Source organism: Engraulis encrasicolus, chromosome 11 (genome assembly GCF_034702125.1).
Source record: "Engraulis encrasicolus isolate BLACKSEA-1 chromosome 11, IST_EnEncr_1.0, whole genome shotgun sequence".
NCBI classification, from domain to species: domain Eukaryota; kingdom Metazoa; phylum Chordata; class Actinopteri; order Clupeiformes; family Engraulidae; genus Engraulis; species Engraulis encrasicolus.
Window position 1 is genome coordinate 15,011,098 of NC_085867.1, and position 20,576 is coordinate 15,031,673.

Genomic DNA, 20,576 nt, shown 5'->3' on the forward strand with positions numbered 1-20,576 from the left:
CTCTTCCTGGGCCCAGGACAGCTGACCCTTTTGTCCTCCCCTGGCGTCTTTCTTGCACACACACACACACACACACACACACACGCATGCACGCACCGTCCACCATTCACATCATTTAGCTGGCACACATTTCTAGCTTTCTTTGAGGCCTTCAAGGAAATGGCTCGGTTGGATGCTACTCTGCTATACACTATATTCCTTTAAGAGAAAAAAAGAGAAAGTGTTTAATTACAACGGGCAAGGTCCTGGTATTCTGTATGATGGATGTGGCGGTTCCAGACCAAAGCACTACTCTCATCAGCAGTTCCTATACAGCGCAAGGTGGAAGCCAGACAACATTCTTCTTTTCTTGACAGCAAACAAAGCTGCAATCTTGAGGTTGTAGACCAGACAGGCTGACTGTGATGATTCATATTCACCTCTGCTTTCCAGGATGCCAATTGGTAGGCTACTTGGTACAAGTGTTTGCATTTTGTCTGATCATTGCCTTACTGATGCAGATGACCAATAGGCTAACACATGCGGTCATGCCCTGAGGAGAATAGACCTAATTGACTATTGTTTTCATTTCGAGGCTATTAATGTGGCGTGTCCACAAAATAAAAGGACATTGGTTTTAAGAATGTTATGGACTTATTGAATATTTGCATTGAGGGGGGAAAACAAATCACAGCGATAATTAGGCCAATTTGTACACCTCTCTCTCTCTCTCTCTCTCTCTCTCTCTCTCTCTCTCTCTCTCTCTCTTGCTGCCACCTACAGGCTGCTTAGGCTATGCTGTTTGCAACTGCTACGAAGTATAGTAATTATTAGGAAAACGAACAGAATAATTTAGGAAACATCACTTTTTTGTATTATTATCTCTTTTACAATTGATCCACTTCAACTTTCAACTTTTCTTCCTACCTGCATTGCCAATACTGACGCATTCATCAATGTGTACAGGCACTGCATCAGACTACTACACACAGTTTCGGGGTCCTTCCATTCCATCACAACCAAAACGTTTCAAGCATGGGTGAAGTGTAGTTCTGCTCAAGTCGTGTGTGCTACTGCTTAGCAAATTGCGGTTAGTGGTACATTTTACAGATTATTTGTGATTTGAATTGCATGTATGAATTGTTCATTTTTGCATAGAGTGGTTGTCTCTTGCTTGCTGTACGTCTCGAAGCTTCCTGACATCCCGAAAGGATTCCCAGACTTCTTACCACTGGAGAAAAAAATAAGTGGTGTTAAGAAAAAATACGTGTGTCAATACATAATATGGTGAATACGTGTGATATAATCAGGTGGCAGTGTGTATATATATGATAATACGTGAGATATAATCGGGTGGGGACCGCAAGTCCGGGAGTGATAGAAACACCGGGGACCGCACGTCCGGGAGCGAACTCCGTTGGGAGTCCCAGTCTGAATGCCCCCAATACTTAGCAAGCTAGCATAGCTTCATCGCTCAACTTGTCAGGCACACGAACTTTTCTTAATTATTTTCGGGTAGCGTATTAGAGCTCCTTAATAGATTGGCCATGGCAACCGCCTTAAACACGCTACAAGTTGGCATTGTACAGATTACTTTGTCAACATGCGACAAGAACATGCCATGAGATGGTGACAGGTATTTTAGGCTATGCAACACTCTGTGTCCATTTAAATGGAGTCGATTTGTTTACAGGAGGCTATTTGACTGAAACGGGGGAAAATGGGGCGATCATCGAAGGACAAACGAGATATCTACTACAGACAGGCGAAAGAAGAAGGCTGGCGAGCAAGGAGTGCCTTCAAACTATTGCAACTGGATGAGGAGTACAATCTCTTCGAAGGTAGGGGGCAGTTTTGTGCCATGCAGCATAGGCCCTACACAGGTTTCAAGCGACTTCAATTCAAAATATCTTAGGCATTGTATATTGAATTCCCTGATGTCCTGTTTGACAGGTGTGAATCGTGCAGTGGATCTTTGTGCAGCCCCAGGCAGCTGGAGTCAGGTCCTGAGTCGTAAGCTTCGGTGAGATGTCCATGTTTGCTTGTGCCTACCATTTGCTAACTGTTTGATGTAAGCACCAATGTAAAGTAAAAGCGCTGTGTATGAGCACTGAGAATGCACAGTTCTGTCTCCGTCAAAGAAAGGGATATGTAATGTGTTCTCTCTGAAGCTGGTACTCTTTATGGCATTATTATGCCAGCACCTTTGTGTGTATGCTTTGGTAACGCAGTAGGTGTGTATTTGTTGCATGCAAAAGGTGTGTGTGTGTGTGTGTGTGTGTGTGTGTGTGTGCGTGTGTGTGTGTGTGTGTGTGCGTGTGTGTGTGTGTGTGTGTGTGTGTGCGTGTGTGTGCGTGTGTGCGTGTGCGTGTGCGTGTGCGTGTGCGTGTGTGTGTGTGTGTGTGTGTGTGTGTGTGTGTGTGTGTGTGTGTGTGTGTGTGTGTTTTGCATGCCAGTGCCACTTGTGTGGTTTGCCATGATAGTAACTGTTCTTGTGTGTGGGTGTGTGTGCGTGTGTGTGTGTGTGTTTGATGCCTCAGAGACAAAGAGAAGAAGGAGGATGTGAAGATCGTAGCGGTGGACCTGCAGGCAATGGCACCACTACCAGGAGTCACGCAGATTCAAGGAGACATCACCAAGGTGCTGTTCAACAAATATTGTTTTGTTTTTTAATGTCATCAAAATGAAACATGATGTGTGTATTTCGTATTGCGTTTTTGTACGGGGTTTTAAAACATTTGTACCTCTTTTCTCTTAACTGTAGTTGTCCACAGCCGAGGAGATAATTAAGCATTTCGAGGGCCAGTCCGCTGATCTGGTTGTGTGTGACGGAGCGCCAGATGGTAAGACTAGACATGTCGTACATGTGTTACCTCCATTGTCATGCGCATGGCTCTTATTCTTAGCCTGCTTCTCACTGACGGTGCGTGTGTGTACACAAACCACCGTCTGGTAGCACTGCCGTTAACATGCTCTTCTCGAGTCAGAAAATAAATGGTGCATTTATTGCTCCTCACCCCCAACAAATTCCTCCAAAAATGTTTTTAAAGAGTCAATATAGTCTATAATCTGTCATGTGATTTGTCAATGCAAGCTACCGATGATATTTAAGCAATACATGCTCTGTTTATTTTCTACTCGAGAAGAGTATGTTAATACCAGACGATAGTGTGTGCAGCTCCGCTCCAAAAGGGGGCTCTGGAGATACACACATGAACTGTCAGTGGGAACCAGGCTCCAGGCTCCAGGCTCCAGGCTCATGACTGTGTCATATCACTGTTTTGACACTATTATGACACTGTTATGTCATACATATAACGTTGCCGTGAAGTAAAGTGTAACCAAAAAATGTTGAATGAAAGAAAGACTTCAAAGCCAAATTATGCAGATAATGTCTATTCAGCTAACTTTTATCTCTCCTCAGAAAGCCTTGTCACTCATTGCATGGGATGTGGCAGTGCATGGTTGGTGGAGGGGTGGCAGTCAGTGTCCGTTTGCAATGGCCATCTATAAAGTCTTAACCGTTTCCACAGCTCATTGACCATGCCTCTGCACTGTAGTATATGTAGATGAATGAGATTGTATGACTGACCTATTTGACGTTGCATGTTTATAATGGAATGTACCTGTACTGCCATTGCCAATAACCATTTCAACCATTGTGGTTGACACTGGTGAAGGTGCTATCTGGGTCTTAGATTGCGCACACCCCAGGAAAAGATGCAGGACAAAGGCTGATTGTAATTTTCAGAGTGAGGAGAGTGAAGAGTCCATTTCGACTCAATAGTCTTCAACACATTAACTCTACTTAATCTTTTGCTAATGTACTAAAAAAAAACAACTAACAAAAAACAACAAACAGAAAAACTAACCATGCTTGGCATCTGCACTTATTGTTCTGTATATTTCCTGTGCACTTTGTGTCAAGTGTTGTATGCTATGATTATGTCCTCGGTTCGGTTGTCAGTCGCTTTGGTAATGTATTGCCAAAATTAATGTCAAGTCAAGTGTACTCTATTGTCAAAAATCTTCCTAGCATAGAAGTTTGAAATTGCGTTTGACCAGTGTCCAATGTGCAGTTGAACTAAACATATACATAAGACACTGAGTGCGTTTACATGCAGCTCAGTATCCCGAATATGATCGGGATATTAAGTATCCTGAATTTGCGTTTGAACATATAAACACCTTATCCCGACTTCAGTATCCCGGATAAGCTCTTATTCAGGATACTGAGAAATCGGGATATGCTAGGTGGAGTATTCCGTCAGAAGTCGGGATACTGACGCATGTAAACACCTTATTCCGGATAGTGAGGCTTCCCATAGAACGCTGTTTGCTGGTATCCAGGCTACACGCATTTGAAGAGAAATCTATAACGGCCAATAATGTAGACCGAGATATAACGCTCTGTGCTCATAAAAACCTTATCCCGAATCATAACCGGGATATGCCTCATATTCGGGTTCTGAACTGCATATAAACGCACTCATTGTCAATAATCAGGCACACACACACACACACACACACACACACACACACACACACACACACACACGCGCACACGCACACACACACACACACAATGTGTTAAAACGAATATACTGATACATGAATTTACATTATTTCTCTAACACATTCACTCACACCACCATAATGTAATGTAGCAACCATGTAAATGGAAATCAAGTGGCAGTTTAGCCAGGCTAGCTCTTTATGTTGCTGTACATGTGTGACTATGTGTGAATAGTAATGAACTTATGAGCAATGGGTTTTGTTGATTTCTTCACATGCACTGGTCATGCAGCGTGAGTAAGGACAATAGGACAACATATAGTAATGAGGGGTATTGTATTGTGACCTATCCTAAATGTATCAAGTGTAGTAACGTGTACCAGTGTAATCAATAACTTTTAAGTTTAGTTCTCAGCTAAACAGTGTATTGAGTTCTGTCCTCCTCTGTGTCTGCAGTCACAGGACTCCATGACGTGGATGAATATATCCAGGCCCAGCTCCTGCTTGCTGTGAGTTTCTTTCTCATCTCAAACATCTAGACCAGGCGTGGGGAACCTATGACTTGAGGGCTGTTTATGACCCTTGAGTTCGTTTTACGTGAAATATGACATATTTTGCAAAGGAATCTTCGAAATTGCGTTTGCAGTACAAATAGTTATATTCAAGGGACCTAGAGAAGGTGGGGCCTGTTCTAAAGGTGACTGCCTTCAATATAGGTAATCCTGGTTTGTGTTCATAGTACGGCCCTTGGAGGAACTTGGAATGGCCCCTCGAATGAAAAAGGTTCCCCACTCCTGATCTAGACTCTATATTCTAGAGCAGTGTTGTCAACAAAGGCTCTACAGCCCTCCAGGGTGCGTCATGCAGCCCTTTGGGGGCGTTGAGAAGGAGACAACTGAGAGGTGGAGCGCTCAGTTGCATATGGGGGTGTAGGAAATAGTTTGTTTTCATTGTCAATACTAAGGGGGGCGTTGGCATGCTTTTGACGATGTCAATGGGGTTGAGAACCACGGATCTATTAATAATTAATTATTAATTCATCAATTAAAATGTCATTCAAGAATAACAACAGTTAAAAGGTCATTCAGAAAGTACCATAGCATACCATAGTAGTTGCTGTTCTAGCCTCTGTAATAGCTTGTTCATGCCATAAGAAGTTATCCAACAGGTGTATTTACTACTTACTACTGTGTACTGTCACATCTTAAAATAAATACAAATTGTGGATACAATGTTAATCAGTTATGATGCGTAATTATTTGGGGTTTTTGAAACAACTTCTCAGCTTTTGTGACCTAATATCTGGCGCATGATAGTTGAGAAGTAGTGTGCCGGCTAACTGGCAGTGGCACTTTTACATTTAAATGTGCACGCTCCTTATAAATAAATACTTTTGAATATGAAATTAAAGGGACACTATTTTCAGTATTCCAAATAATATTCAAAAACAAGTTAATTACCATCACAAGTCAGACGATGCTTAAATGAGTTATTAGGCAAAACGTAACTTTGGCAGTCTTGTCAGAAATTGTGACCTGGAAAATCTGGCATTACATATCGCTAAATATTTGTTCTCATTTGTATACATGGGTTCTAAATTTTGTTTATAACCTGACTGTGCGAACCTAGCTGCACACATCTCAACCTCTGATTGTTGGAAACCGCTGTCTGTCAAAAAATTAGCTCACGTGGTTGGCTGCCTGCCAGTGTCTTGCCCCTCATAACATCGTGTTGATAAACACTGAGAACCCATGTATTGGTAGTTGGTTAATCTGGTATGAAAATCATTCAAACCATGAGGGGAGGAAAATGATATTGGATTTTTGATTATATGGATTTTTAGCAGGAATATCAGCGAAAACCACGAAAACCGCAGAAGGCGACTTGAAATAATAAAGAGCATATACAGTACATACTTTCAAATGCTTTACCTTGTTTAGTTCGTAAAATGATCCTGTGCTAAAAAGGTTTTTCTTTTCACTGATGTTTGTTTTGTTTGGTTAGGCGGGTCGTTAAGTGGGCCGTTAGGTGGGTCGCTAGGTGGGGGCCTCTAGATGGGTCGCTAGGTGGGCTGTTTGCTACAGGACGGGCCAGGGAAAAGTCCATGACATCTTATAAAGGGAAACTTCAGTCATACAAAGTTGAGTGGGGTCTTCCCACACATGTTGGTGGGCTAGTGAAAGTCTTTGATTGGGTAAACATGTCATGAACTAATAACCAATCAACAAGTGTTGTTAAAAATTAGCACTAAATTAATGTAGCTAATATTTAAAAGGAATAGACTCTGATCTGTAGCGATAGAAAGCAAAGTCAAATCGAAACCCAGTGTATCTATATATGGAAACTTAAGTGTGTGTTGCTTCGTTACGGAGAAGTCTGTGTGGGTGGAAGGTTTTTTTTTCACTCTGTGGTTAAGTGTCGTTGTTTTTCTTTTCTTTTTTTCAGGCGCTTAACATCACCACACATGTACTGAAGACAGGTGGAACATTTGTAGCGAAGGTAAGAAGAAACAATATTTCACAAGACATAAAATATTGTCAATGGATTTTGAATGCCACAAAAATTGAATTAGTAGGAAGTAGGATTAGAACCTAAATGTTTTGATTAATTGTCAGTGTAATGGGAAGTGTGAAGGCATTCACATTTCACATAATTGTGGCTCAACCACCGATCATTTAAACGTTGATGTGCAACAGTTCATTGTTTTGAGAGTTGGGGCCAGGGCTGGACTGGGACAGAAAAAACAATCCGGGCAATTTTGGCACAATCCATCCCCTCACACAGCCCCCCGCTTTTCTACGATATGATATTAGCTCAGTCCAGGGGCGCTGCCAGAAATGTTGGGCCCCATGAAAGATTCACATTTTGGGCCCCCTTAAGGGCCCCTCTCAGTGCTTAGGCCCCCATAAGGGCCCCTCTCAGTGCTTGGGCCCCCTTAAGGGCCCCTCTCAGTGCTTGGGCCCTTACCGCAGAGATACACCAGCGGCGATGCGATTCAAGCGACAGAGTGTAGCAGCAAGCGATACGAGCGATTGAGGAGACAAGAGTATGTCCGTACAGGCAGAAGGCAAAGCATTCAAGCATTCCCATTGGCTGTGGTCACTGACCTCTATACAGTCATTGGCTGTCGCGGCTTGTCGCCGAACCGCGTCATAGAAAGTTGAAAAGATTTCAACTTCAAATTGTCGCGCTCGTTGCGCAAATCACTTTAGTCTCCAGAATCGCTTTTGTCTCTCGACTCAATACAAAGTCAATTACTTCCGTCGCTCGACTCGCTCAGATCGCCGCTGGTGTATTCCTGCGGTAAGAATCTGTACCACTTCCCCCCCCCCCCTAGCGGCCCCCATGGCTCAGTCCACTTTTATATTAAAGATAGACCAATGGGTCGAAGAAACAAACAAACAAACAAAAAAAAAACAACAGCAACAGCATCAGCCCCTGATTGCTGTCGGCCCACTGGGAAAATGCCAGATTGACCTGGAGCAATCACACTTAATGTATTTCTAGTTGTCCTGTGGCTTATGCACTGAGGCACCAGTACCGTATTCTGGTAGATTGCCCATAAGGAGCTAGGTTCGAGTCTGGTTGTGGTCAAATCCCAACCTGACCCTGTCTCTCTCCCGCTCATTACCGGTCTCAATGAAGGATGAAATGGTTAGATGCAAATGTAAAAAAAATGATATTTATTTTGGTTTCCATCGTCAGATCTTCCGGGGTAAGGACGTGACCCTGCTGTACTCCCAGCTGAGGATTTTCTTCAGCCAGGTGACCTGTGCCAAGCCTCGCAGCAGCCGCAACTCCAGCATAGGTGAGGCCCTGCAAACCTCCATAGATCTGACAGAGACTCATGCAGTACCACGGGTTATCCTAACTGCGGTCCTCCTTTGTGGTGAGGCCCTGCAAACCTCCATAGATCTGACAGAGACTCATGCAGTACCACGGGTTATCCTAACTGCGGTCCTCCTTTGTGCTTGTGGCCTTGTGATGACGTCGAAGACAGAAGCCAAAAATTGCCCAGTCTATGCCCAGCATTACAGAAGGTTCCATGCTTAAGGGCACTTTAGCCTTTACCTTCTAGTTATTGTGGGATTAAATAGTTGGGGTGGGATGTGAACATGCTATGCTATTGTCTGATCCCAGAATCAACTCCCTAACCAGAGGTGGCCAAAGTAAACGCCATGACCAGCCATAGTTTCCTCCAACACAAGCAACTTCAATGGGTAACTGGTCTACAGTTACTATATGAGCAATGTTCTTGATTCTGTGCTGGTTGGATCACGTTTTGGGGGGGGTTCTTTTTAGGTCTTAAGTTTTTTTTTTTTACAGTAACAATATAATCTAGCCACATCATTAGGTACAATGGAATAACTTGTGTAACAGCCATGTGCTAGTGTTGTACTTGCACCATAAATGTACTTCTTCCTTTACTTTGGCCACCTCTGTCCCTAACCATTAGGCCACAGCTGCCCATGAGAAATGAAACCATGAAATTGTTTGTCAGTTGTTATTCACCAACGGCATCTACCAATAGCATGGCAGAATTTTCCAGCGGCTTGGTGTAGTGTGTTTAATTTGAGTGAGGTTTTCCTTCCTTTCTGCAAGGTATCCGGTGTTTAACACCTCTCTCTGCTTAAATTTCTTGCAGAGGCGTTTGTGGTTTGCAGAAACTACTCTCCTCCGGAAGGCTACATACCCAACATGTCCAACCCTCTTCTGGACCACTCTTATGGTAAAGCTTGCCCTGTGGTTTTCTTGTAAACACACAGTATAATGCTGTGGTGGGCAAACTGTTCCGCTTGTGGGCATAGTCATATCTATGTTCCCTTTCCTTGTTTAATGTGTGTGGAATGATGTATTCCCCCTTATAGTCGGTGGTTATCATAAAAATAAGGGCATGTGAATTATGTTTTTATATGCATTGCCATGCCTATGTTCTGTGTTGTAATGGGTGTCTCCGTCTCTGGTTTAGATGTTGACTTTAACCAGTTGGAGGGGCCAAACAGGATCATTGTTCCATTCCTCGCCTGTGGTGACCTTAGTGGCTTTGATTCGGACCGTACCTACCCTCTACAGGTACGACAACCATCACATATCTGCTCAGATGTACAATTATTAACCCTCTCAGACAGAGCCTTTTGTACAAGGCTGTTACCAATATGATAATGACTTCTTAATCTGTTACTTATAAAGGTGCACTGTGTAGGATGGTGGCCGGAGTAGGTATTGCAACTATGCTGCTCATTGAGACTGTGCTGCCTATGACCAAATTTGATCTTTGATCTTGATCTTGATCTTTGAAATTTGATTAGTAAATAATAAACTAATTAACTAATATGACCAAAGTACAGTAAGTTTTGCAGCTAAAAAGGTCTATTTCTGGAATTTCAAAATGGCGGACATGGACATGAGGTGTATGAAAAGTGTAATTTTCCCAGTCATAATGAATACTTAGAATTTGATGGTGGTAAATATTAGGGGAAAAGATAACACTCTAAATGGTCATTGCAAGGTTGTTATTATGTATTGGAGCTTTTTCAGCAATGAGTCGGCTCGCTGGTGATCATATTTGTACCAAAGGGTAACGGGTGTGATGCCATTCTGAATTTTGCGCTCACGTCGGTCTGGCCAGCCTTCCTCTTCTAAGTTGTTTCCAGTCATGAAAAAGCTATGTACAATGCAAAAGCACCATGCATACATGCGTCATCAGAACCAGTGGTCTGATTTAGTGGTGTGATACGAAAGCATTTGGTGACTTCCTGTCAATTTCCTTGATGCCACAGATAGATATGAACTCAAGGTGCCCTGTTCAGCCTTTTGGTGTGGCCCAACCCTGGAGTGCATTTCTCAAAAGAGAAGTTGTTAGCCTGTTAGCAATTTCGGTAGTTGCCAATGGGAAAATGCATTGAAAACAACAAAGAAGCTAATGTAGTAAGCAATGTAGTAAGGTTTCGAGAAATGCACCCCTGGGCTCCACAGTCTCGGGCCAGTATCATTATATTTTTCATAGATGTTACGTCACTTACAGGATAATGTGTGTATCGTCTCTCCACCACTTGATGGTAGCATTATGCTGGCTAAACATGGCGATCTGACTTCAGCCATGATTCGCTCCAATACAAAGGAGTGGTCAACGCGGTATCTAGTGTCCATATCCAGAGGTGGAAAGAGTGCTAAAATATTGTACTCAAGTACTGTTACTCTGTTGAAAATGTACTCAAGTACGAGTAAGTTTACCAGTCAAAAAATCTACTCAAGTAAAAGTAAAAAGTAAATAATTTAAAATGTACTTTGAGTACAAGTAAAAAGTTACTTTTTAACAACAGCGTTTTCTGCCTCTAGATGTGCAAGGGGTGCACTGGGTAAGAGGAAAATCAGCTAATGTTGATCTCCTCTGAGTTAAGTGAATCTCCATCGTCAGCCTCCATGTCAGCCATCATCGTTTGAGTGAGAGACAGGTCGCACGCGCCAACTCTTTATAAACTAGGCTAGTTTTTACTCAGTAACGCTTGTGCTGTAAAATGTACCGAAGTACATTACTCGAAAGAAAATGTACTTAAGTAAAAGTAAAATTACAAATTTTAAAAAGTAGTTTAAAAAGTACAAATACACAAAAAAGCTACTCAATTACAGTAACGCGAGTAAAGTAATTAGTTGCATTCCACCTCTGTCCATATCTATGGGTGCGAGAGCCAGCTTTTTTTTACCCCCACACTGACTTCTCTTTGCGTTTCTTTCCCTTGGTTCCAGCTGGATTCCTCCAAAGAGTACACCTACACGCCTCCCACCCAGCCTCCCATCCACCCCCCGTATGAGCAGGCCTGCTTCATGCGGAAGAACAACCTCCTGGCCAAGGAAGATGCCCCCGCTGCCGCATCCTTAGACCACGCCCTCTCTACCATGCAACTCTCGGCCAATGAGGTGAGGGATCAGGAACCCTCGGGATCACATGACTAAGATCAGAATCCAATGATTAAGGAGGAAGGCCTGGTTCCAAAAGTGGCAGAGCACACACAGGCTCAACTGAAAAGTGACATTGCATAAAGTGACTCGCTGTGAGTTATGTGTCATTTTGAAAAGTACTCTGAAATGGTCATTCGGCACTATATTATCATGTTGAATTTCAGAACTTGAATTTTATTATATGTATTTTTTTTTTGTAAATAGTAAACATTTCATACTGATAACTGTCATGCGATGCATGTACTGTTGTTAAACTGTCAAACTTTTAAAGGGATTTGATGTCACCTGCTGCATCATTTTACATACCGGTAAGCCAACTTTTGTTTGGCTATTAAAACTGTATCTAAGAGTGAAAAATAAATAAAAACAAAAAAATGAAAAGGAAAAGCATTGGGTTGTTGTTTTTTATGTGTACCAGACATCCATGCATACTATGCCACCTGGTAAAACGCGCTGCCCAGAAGAAGGGGATTGTGATGCATGAGTTTGGTAGCTAGGAAGGCCTGTTCATTTATCCGTTCCTGTTTGCCCCCCTGCGTGTTTTAGTCGGGTCACAGCAACACATTTATAATTGAAGTGTGTGCTGTGATTTGTTATCATGATGTACTTGGTCCTGAATAAGCGTAACCTATACATTTATTTGTATGGTATGCAGTTGTGTCTGTTTAAAACCGCTTAAGACACTACCCCTGTTATAAATTAGCTGTTTCCAGAATGGCAATGACCAAGTTGGAATGTATTAGTAAAGGCCCTGCGCACTGTCATAGTGGTGTAGTACTATTGTAGTTACATTTTTTTTCAGTGGCTATTACAACGTCCCAGTAGCAGGACGGTGCCTTGTAAGGGGACTACGTGAAACAGACAGATTTGACCTATGGGCCTACCTTACACACTGCTGTTACAGGAAGTGTTTTGCATGCCGGAACTAAAATTGATGAGATAAAGGTGATGCACGTCACTGACCCTTTTTTAAGGGGTGTACTGAGTGGTTGTGTTTTTCTCTCTCAAAGAATCTACTCATCTAAACTGCAAGCGTGTTCAGGCAAATGTCAAGCAAACTATCAGATGCGACAAATGACAGTAACCTGCCTAAAGAGTTACACCAGGCAATTATGAACACAGATGAATCCAAACTTTATTGAGAAAGCTGTGTCATATGAATGTGATGCCCAATCAGGAATGACGTTGGCCCTGTTTCCTGTTACCAGACATCTCAGACATCTGCTGCTGCTCAACGAAGCGTGTCTCCTGTGAACATGTAAATTATGTTCTCTTTTAAGAAGTTCACTACTACTTGCATGTGTAGTATAACTGGGCAGGCCTCAATCTTTTCAAGAACATAAACCACCATGCTTAACATCTGATGTGCTCTCAAAACCATTCAAAGGTAGGAGGATGAACATTGTGACTGATGTTTGTTGTTTGTCTGTTTCTCTCACTTTAAAGAACTGAGGCATTTTTTCTTGTGCTGCTATGCCAATAGACGGTTTTAGTCTACTTTCAGTATTAATATGAGAGTCAAGACCCTTCAAGCATTCTGTAAAGATACTTCATGTATTTTTCATTTTTTTTTCATAGCAGCAAAGATATATCTAAAGACACATGTAAAACTGGCCAAAGACAATTTCCGTTTTCAGCAGCATGTTGTTGACTGTATTGGTCAGAGTGCAAGCGTACAGTACTTAAGAAAATGTTGTTAGTGGTGTGTGGTTTATGCTTCCAGACACAGTCATGTAGCATTGTGGTCAGCTCCCCACTCCTTGTTATGTAGTCATGATGATGGTGTTGCTCATCTGTTTTTGTCTGATCACAATCCTCTCAGCAGCCACAGAAGAGTGGTGAACTCACATACCTCACAACTGCGAATTCCACTGTACCATGGCAATAACATCAGGTAGGGGCCTTTTCAAATAAATACACAACTAGGCTGTTACAGGTGTGACCACATAACACAAATATATAATATAATTTATATAATAATATAATATAAAATATTCATTATGTGATGATGTCTGGTGAACCTATACAGTACTGGTTGAGTGATTGAAAGTGGTCAGCATTGGGCGCAAATGTGTGAGAAACATATAGCTTGTACAGTAGCCTAAAATCCACTACCAATACGTGTGAAGTAAACACCTGAAACTGCAGTGTGGTTTCATATTTTTAGAAACTTTCCATCCCCTCAACAGGATGTTCAGGTTTCTCATAGTAGACTACTCTGACTGTTAGACAGAAAGGTGGTCTGCAAGAGAGTGGCATGTAAATCGCGGACCACCAGAATGTATTATATTATACGCAATGACATTCTATTAAGTTACAATTGTCTGACGTGAGAGTCTTCGCCATTCTCATGATTCTTATGATTCTTATGCGCTTTCTCTGTTCCTCTTTAAACAATGTCATCTAAGCAGATGCCATCAGTATGAACTATCTTGTGTGCTGGAGTCTTCTGTGTAAGTTAACTAATTCACTTGGTACTTTTCTCTGCCTGTCTTCTTCTTCTTCTTCTTCTGTATATTATTGTTTTCACATTTCTACCATACTAAAACAAATCATGACCATTTGTTGTTTCAGTGTTTCATGTTTCAGTGGCTAGTCAATTGAGTCCAGTAATATCAGGTAACGTATATGATATTATATTATATGATATTATATGATATTATATTATATTATATTATATAACGTGATTGTAATTAATAGTTGATAATGAAATTAATAGTTTGCACAGAAAATAAATAGTTGCTCTAATTCTCTCCACAGGCTGGCCTAGGCCAGAGACTTCTGCGGAGATGACCGCCATGACAGTGAAGGACCATGTCCAGTTGCACTGTACTAACCTACATGAAGAATATGAAAAGTGCCACTTTACCTTTAGCTCTCAGATGAAGTCTTTTACAGGGAAAAAGTCTGAAAGCAGCTGCACCTTGGAAGTGAGTGGTTCTGTATTACGGATGCCCAACTCGACCTACAAAAGTCTGACACAGATCTCGTGTGGTTACACTCTTAACGGAACCCAAGTATCCAGTGAGAATATCACGGTGAAGGTTTTCAATTTTGGTGAGCTTTTGTTGCTGTTTTAAAGCTCTTTATTAGGCAGATTTCTTACAAGATTTCTAACAAAATGGTAATTAATGGCAAAAATGTTAGCAATACTAAGTTTCCAAATAATATGGAAATAAAAACTGTTTTTGTAAAGCGACAATGCCAACCTCTAATAATTATTATTTAACCCCATAAAAGACACTACCCCTGTTACAAATGAGCTTGTTACCAGAATGGCAATGACCACCTCGTAATGTAAGCCTATTACTAATGGCCCTGTGCCAGGTGGTGTAGTCCTATGGTTTTTTCGTGTTACGTGGAACTATTACAACGTCCCAGTGGCGGAACGGTGTCTGGTAAGGGGCTACAGCAGCATTGTATAAACTAAACGATCACTTCCCTTCAATCTGTCTCATGTAACCAGATCTGCCTTTGAAGTACTCCATCATCGCTGTGGTCATATTTGGGCTGACCATCCTCTTCATATTCTGCATATCTGGCTGGGGCTGCTACGTCCTCATCAGCAATACAAGTAAGACATGTATTAGACACGTTAAATAATGACACACTAATCTGAAAAAGATGGAGTGTGCTTTTAACCCCTTAAGGCAGAGCCTATGTTATAACCTTACTGTCACCAAAATTGTAATGGCTATGTCTTAATCTGTTACTTAAGGCTCTCAGTAATATCCTAGCAATGTTGTTATGATGTAGCTGAGTATTTTCAGCAAATAGTGAATAGGCCCGCCGGCGGCCCCATCTGCAGAAAGAGGCTACAGTACATTCTTGTATTAGAAGTGTAGTTCATTAGGTTCTGGATGGTGTATTTGTTTCATTTCCTTACCTTTCTCTTTTTTTCTTCTCTCTGATAAGATCCAGACCAACTAAATCTAGAATGGTTTAAACCTAATGTACTGTTACCTTTCATTGGATGAAATAATTTGCACAAATGTATGATCAGTAACTTTGCTTTATTTTTCAGCAAAGAAAACACGTTCAACAGATCAAGGGTGAGTTTTACAATTGAACAAAACTAAGTGCAGATAGCATGGTCCAAACCAGCTCTAGTACTATTCTTCATTCCGTACAAAGGGTCTGGCTGTTGTTCCGTTGACAATGTTGTCTACGTATGGCAGCATCTTGCAGGCCGAGACAAGCGAATAGAGGACGTATGTTTCTTGTGCTGACAGCCACAGCCAGATCCTTTGCACAAGCTGCTAGATATTAATTTACCATAATAGGAAGAGCCACTGTACTTGCCTGTTCAGATATCATTTTCAAATAATCTAGTTATTTAGACATGGGCCAAATGATTTAACTACACGCAGCTACAAGCTGACTGTGTTGCATGTGGGCCACAGCTGTCATCTCAGAGGTGGGCACTAGAATCAGTGAGGGCAACCTGCTACAGTGTGGCTCATGAGTTGAGGGCATTCAACTCAAGGCAATATAAAGATACTTTTACTTGAGAATATTTTTTCTGTACTCTTTCCACCTCTGCCCATTGCACACTGTTGTCATAGTGACTGTGTATGTAAACCATACGTATTTTAATCTCACATAGCCACCTTTAAGTCTTTTTTTTAAGTTTTTTTATGATTCTCTTTAGATATCTAACCCAACAAACGGACATGGATCAACAAGGCAGTATGTACACTTGTGGAGTTATGCACCGAGCTATAATCAGAAATCGTTTGTTTATTCAGACTGAATAACCATTCAACTAAGATGTGTTCTTGTGTTCATTTTGTCAGATTACAATGCTAAGGAGATACATGAAGGACAAACAAATGTAAGAGAAATTGTTTAAAAAAAACACACATTTTGCGACATGTCACTTATATTTAAATGAATATGAATGGTAAAACAGTGGAAAATGAACTGATGCAATGTTTTCCTTTGTGGTACCAGGAGGAGGAGGACAGCCTTTGCTATGCCACAGTGTTGCATCCGTGCGATGTAAGGAGCTCTCCGCGGGTGGTCCGGTTTGAACCGTGCTCCGACTACGCTTCAGTGATCATCAGTTGAACACCTCGACCTTTACTGACTTTCAGTTGGCCTGGCAACATTCTGACCACATCTGTAGCCTACATCCATAGCCTATATACTCTATAGACTGTATGACCATCATGACCACTTTATTGGCTCAGAGGAGAGACCACAGACTATTGGATGCCATTAGGACAATACATACTGCAAAGACTGCTATATTCATTTGGATAGCAGCATATTCTGGGCCCTATGGGGGCTCTCATCCACCGTTTATGATGTTAATATGACTCCCTGTGTGGCCCCCAAATACGTGGGGACCTGGTGACTCAGTCAGTTCCTCTTCGGCCCCCTATTTTGACGCCCCTGCATACAATTGAACTGTGCTATGTTTTTCCAGATAATTATTGTACTAAAACATATACATTATTATTATTATTGTAATAAATTATTGAATTTATCTTTTTGTCATTGCTTGAAAATAAATGTCTTTAATATCTAACAACTCTTAAATATCTATTCGTGCAAATGCTGTGCCAAGAAAATATAATGGTTTGTATAAAAATTACAGTATTGCAATAATGTATGCATTAAGTGTGCCACTAAACCGTACACTTAGTAAACAGTAGCCTATAGTGACGTGGGGAAATATTTTGCCGTAGCCTTGAATGCATGCGTAGTTGTGGTTTGACATTCATTTCAGTGAACAAGGCTTATGTATATCGCTGCATGGGAGCATGTGCAATGTTTTGTTCTTCAAACATGCAAGTAGGTCAGGCCACACAGTGTTAGCAGTACAAGTAAGTATAAGTTGTAGGCGTATCGTCTATAGATCTAACAACCAGGGGTGTATGAAGTATCATGATGGTAGGCCTACTGTAAGTACATTAATAGCCTACATAATATTTATTTATTTACAAGGCAATATACAATTTTGCTCTATTTAAGTGAGCGGGTCTTCTTATTGTCCCATCGGTAATGGCCTTCCATGTGACGTTAGAGATGCTGACTCTGTGAACATTTTTAATATCTGGCTAAAACATTCATGTTTTCTAGATACATTTGTGAGACACTTGTTAGGCCAGTCAATCTAGCTCTAAAAAGGCCCAAACCCGGGGACAAATTGCAATAGTAATGGTTCCTACTTTTAAGTGATCCTTAAACCCCCTTGTATCACATATTAAAAATCTACAGCTTTATATTTAGTGGAACATACTTTTTTTAAAGGTCAAAGTTGGCAGATTTCCCATTCATTTCTCCATTGGGAGACAATATAGGAGTTAAAAGGTGAATAGGGTAAATTTTAAACTATGACATATTCATTTGAAACTTTCACAGTTGGTAACTCATGTTCAGACAAACAATTTTTGTATGGCAAGTTTTTTCTGAAATATGATGATGAAATATGCAAATGAGGTCATATGTACTGAAATATGTGATACATCTGTGGCAACAGACCAAGCATAAAACAAATTGCAATAGTAATGGTTCATACATTATTTTGATCCTTCAACCCCTCTGCATCACATATTAAAAAATTACTTTCATTAATTCAGTGGAACATACTTTCCCCAAGGTCAAAAGTATCCGATTTTACCCACTGAATGGCAAAATGCATTGGAAATGTGCTACTTCAGACCTTCAAAAAAGTATGTTCCACTAAAGTGATGAAGCAAGGTAGATTTTACATATGTGATGTAGGGTGGATTAAGTATCAATAAAAAGTGTAAATCAATACTTTTGCAATTTGTTTTACGTTTTGCCAATTTATCACATAATAAGATGTGATCTCATTTGCATATTTAATCATATTTCAGACAACTTGCAATACAAAAACTCTTTGTCTTTGCTTGAGTAAATTACTGTGAAAGTTTCAAATTGATATCTCATTCTTTAAAATTTTAGCCTATTCCCCAAGTATCTCCTATATTGTCTCCCTATGGGAAAATGAATGGGAAATCTCCAACTTTGACCTTGAAAAAAAAAATGTTCCACTAAATATAAAGCTGTAGATTTTCAATATGTTATTTAGACATACCTAGGGATTACAAAAAACTTGAAATGATTACTATTGCAATTTGTCCCGGGTCAAACGCTAGATTGACTGGCCTATGTAGGCCTGGTAGGCCTATATTAACGATTAACTTGCATTATAGCCATATTAATCAGTTCACCGTTTCGTTGTATTTTTTTTTCCCTTTCTGAAACTTTATCCATTTTTGATGTAACTTTGATTCTTTTCTGTGTAATTTGTTACATACAGATTTTATGTAGGCCTTCATCTAATCACAAATTTGTAAAGTCTGAGATCATACTATGGTGAAACACTATAATTCACTATAGTTCAATTACAGTTTCCCATTGTACCAAATCAGCAGCCTGAGCCTACCTGATGTTTTTTTAAATATATATAAAGTTAACTGTACTTCTGGCTAGCTGACCCCAAAGTTAGGTCAGAAGTCAAGACATTGAAGGGCCTTAACATGCTTCCTATTCAAACAACTTGCCAACATTGCCAGCAGAGGGAGGACATCAATTTTACCCAACAACGCTGGGGGGTACGTTTTTGGGAAGAGCCCTGTAAAATAGGCTACAAGAATATAAATCACCACTCAAAAAAATCCATGGCACATAGTAGGATACTTTGAAAATGTAGGCCTAAAGCGAGGCCAGTTCATGGTCAGTCACATTTACAGAATCAGTACTGCATTATTATGAAACGCCACTAGATGGAAACATTGCTTTAAATTGTCATGGGCAGAGCCGAGTGTCTCCCAACACAGTCGCAGTCCGTGAGTCTCTCTCAGATAGATTCCACAACTCAAGAAGTTTTCGAAGGAGCGGCCTACTTGGTAATTAATATATTTCAACAGATAGGCATTGTGACAGTCAAGAGTGCTTAGGAAGTTGTGTCTTTTTGGATTTTGCTATACCACACCACCACACTCGCAACAATGACGATCATTGCTTACAAGTAGGCTATCACGCGCGCAAGGACAGGAATGGCGGGCACATGAAACCCAAGGATCATAAGCCTCATTGAATTGTTAGAATTTGTTAGGAAGCGTGCTTGATCAACTACCTTTTTGGAAGATTGCTACAAGTATCGCAACAAGTAAGATTTGACAACCACAGACGCATACACGACACCCCTGTCTTTAAAGCAAAGGTAGACAATGGAGGATACTCATGCGCAAGGTTAAGTCTTAAAGGTGCACTGTGGGATGTGGCGGCGGTGCTGGTCTGGTGCCATTGTAGGTAGCCTATTGCAACTAGGCCGTAGGCCTATGCTTTTTATTGCTGCTCTACTAGTGCCAAATTTGACGTTGTCATGAATGTGTACTAATGAACTAATATTTACAAGTGTGACCAAAGTAGCCTACAATATGTTTTGCAGCTTAAAAGGCCTATTTCTGGAAATTCAAAATGGCGGACGATGGAGAAGATCACCCTATGGAAAGTGCCATTTTCCCAGACTTAGAAATTGATAGTGGTAAGCATGAAAAGGTAACATTTGTGAATGGGCAGCATGAATTATGGAAATAAACTGCTACACAGTGCACCTTAAATCATATATTGCATGGTGTTATAATGTGGACTAGTTCACTTGAGTCTTTTTCAGCAAAGAGTGAATAAGATCGATGGGCTCATCAGGCACAAATCCTACACCAGGGGGTCCCCAAACTAAGGCCCGGGGACGGATGCGGCCCGCCATGTCCCTTTGACCGGCCCTCCATCTCTCTGCACCTCACCATTTGAACTGGCCGAAAGATGCAATCCTCTCATAAAAACATAGTAGTAATAAAATATATATTTTAAACATTTTATTTTGTTTATCAACAGGCCTTCCGACAGTTTAATTTTCACTAACCTAGTGTGATTCACCAGAAGTTTCTTGTCTTGACAGCTTCTCATCTCACTGCAATAAAAACAGGCCTACCATTTCTATTGTATCACTCATAAACTGTCAATCACCTTATTTTTCTAACCTTTCCATGCTATTTTTACATGGTTATTAGAAGTTAAAAGGAATATCTGTGGTATTTCAAATTGAAAAACATGTGAAGTACTCACTTCTTTTGCAAATCACG

The 20,576-nt window shown here is 40.9% G+C and overlaps 2 protein-coding genes across 2 annotated transcripts; both read left to right on the top strand.

Moving 5' to 3' along the window:
- Positions 1 to 953: 953 nt before the first annotated feature.
- Positions 954 to 11,833, top strand: ftsj1 (FtsJ RNA 2'-O-methyltransferase 1). Its single transcript, XM_063211206.1, has 11 exons — positions 954 to 1,069; positions 1,673 to 1,820; positions 1,933 to 2,002; positions 2,520 to 2,619; positions 2,744 to 2,822; positions 4,951 to 5,003; positions 6,940 to 6,993; positions 8,200 to 8,302; positions 9,140 to 9,223; positions 9,464 to 9,567; positions 11,242 to 11,833. Exons 2-11 carry the CDS (start codon positions 1,700 to 1,702, stop codon positions 11,446 to 11,448), a joined length of 975 nt encoding a protein of 324 aa, XP_063067276.1. The 5' UTR covers positions 954 to 1,069; positions 1,673 to 1,699; the 3' UTR covers positions 11,449 to 11,833.
- Positions 11,834 to 12,788: 955 nt separating this feature from the next.
- On the top strand, positions 12,789 to 16,866 carry LOC134458805 (uncharacterized). Its single transcript, XM_063211208.1, has 10 exons — positions 12,789 to 12,841; positions 13,277 to 13,348; positions 13,866 to 13,907; positions 14,029 to 14,073; positions 14,215 to 14,511; positions 14,921 to 15,028; positions 15,479 to 15,506; positions 16,106 to 16,143; positions 16,251 to 16,288; positions 16,408 to 16,866. Exons 2-10 carry the CDS (start codon positions 13,333 to 13,335, stop codon positions 16,522 to 16,524), a joined length of 729 nt encoding a protein of 242 aa, XP_063067278.1. The 5' UTR covers positions 12,789 to 12,841; positions 13,277 to 13,332; the 3' UTR covers positions 16,525 to 16,866.
- Positions 16,867 to 20,576: the final 3,710 nt, after the last annotated feature.

What these genes read in the sequence shown, in the direction of transcription:
- ftsj1 (XM_063211206.1), top strand. Translation starts at nt 1,700, where the DNA reads ATGGGGCGATCATCGAAGGACAAACGAGATATCTACTACAGACAGGCG. An exon ending in GGAGTACAATCTCTTCGAAG is followed by an intron (nt 1,821 to 1,932) that starts GTAGGGGGCAGT and finishes CCTGTTTGACAG; the next exon opens with GTGTGAATCGTGCAGTGGAT. An exon ending in TTCAAGGAGACATCACCAAG is followed by an intron (nt 2,620 to 2,743) that starts GTGCTGTTCAAC and finishes TCTTAACTGTAG; the next exon opens with TTGTCCACAGCCGAGGAGAT.
- LOC134458805 (XM_063211208.1), top strand. An exon ending in TGTGTGCTGGAGTCTTCTGT is followed by an intron (nt 13,908 to 14,028) that starts GTAAGTTAACTA and finishes TTGTTGTTTCAG; the next exon opens with TGTTTCATGTTTCAGTGGCT. An exon ending in GGTGAAGGTTTTCAATTTTG is followed by an intron (nt 14,512 to 14,920) that starts GTGAGCTTTTGT and finishes TCATGTAACCAG; the next exon opens with ATCTGCCTTTGAAGTACTCC.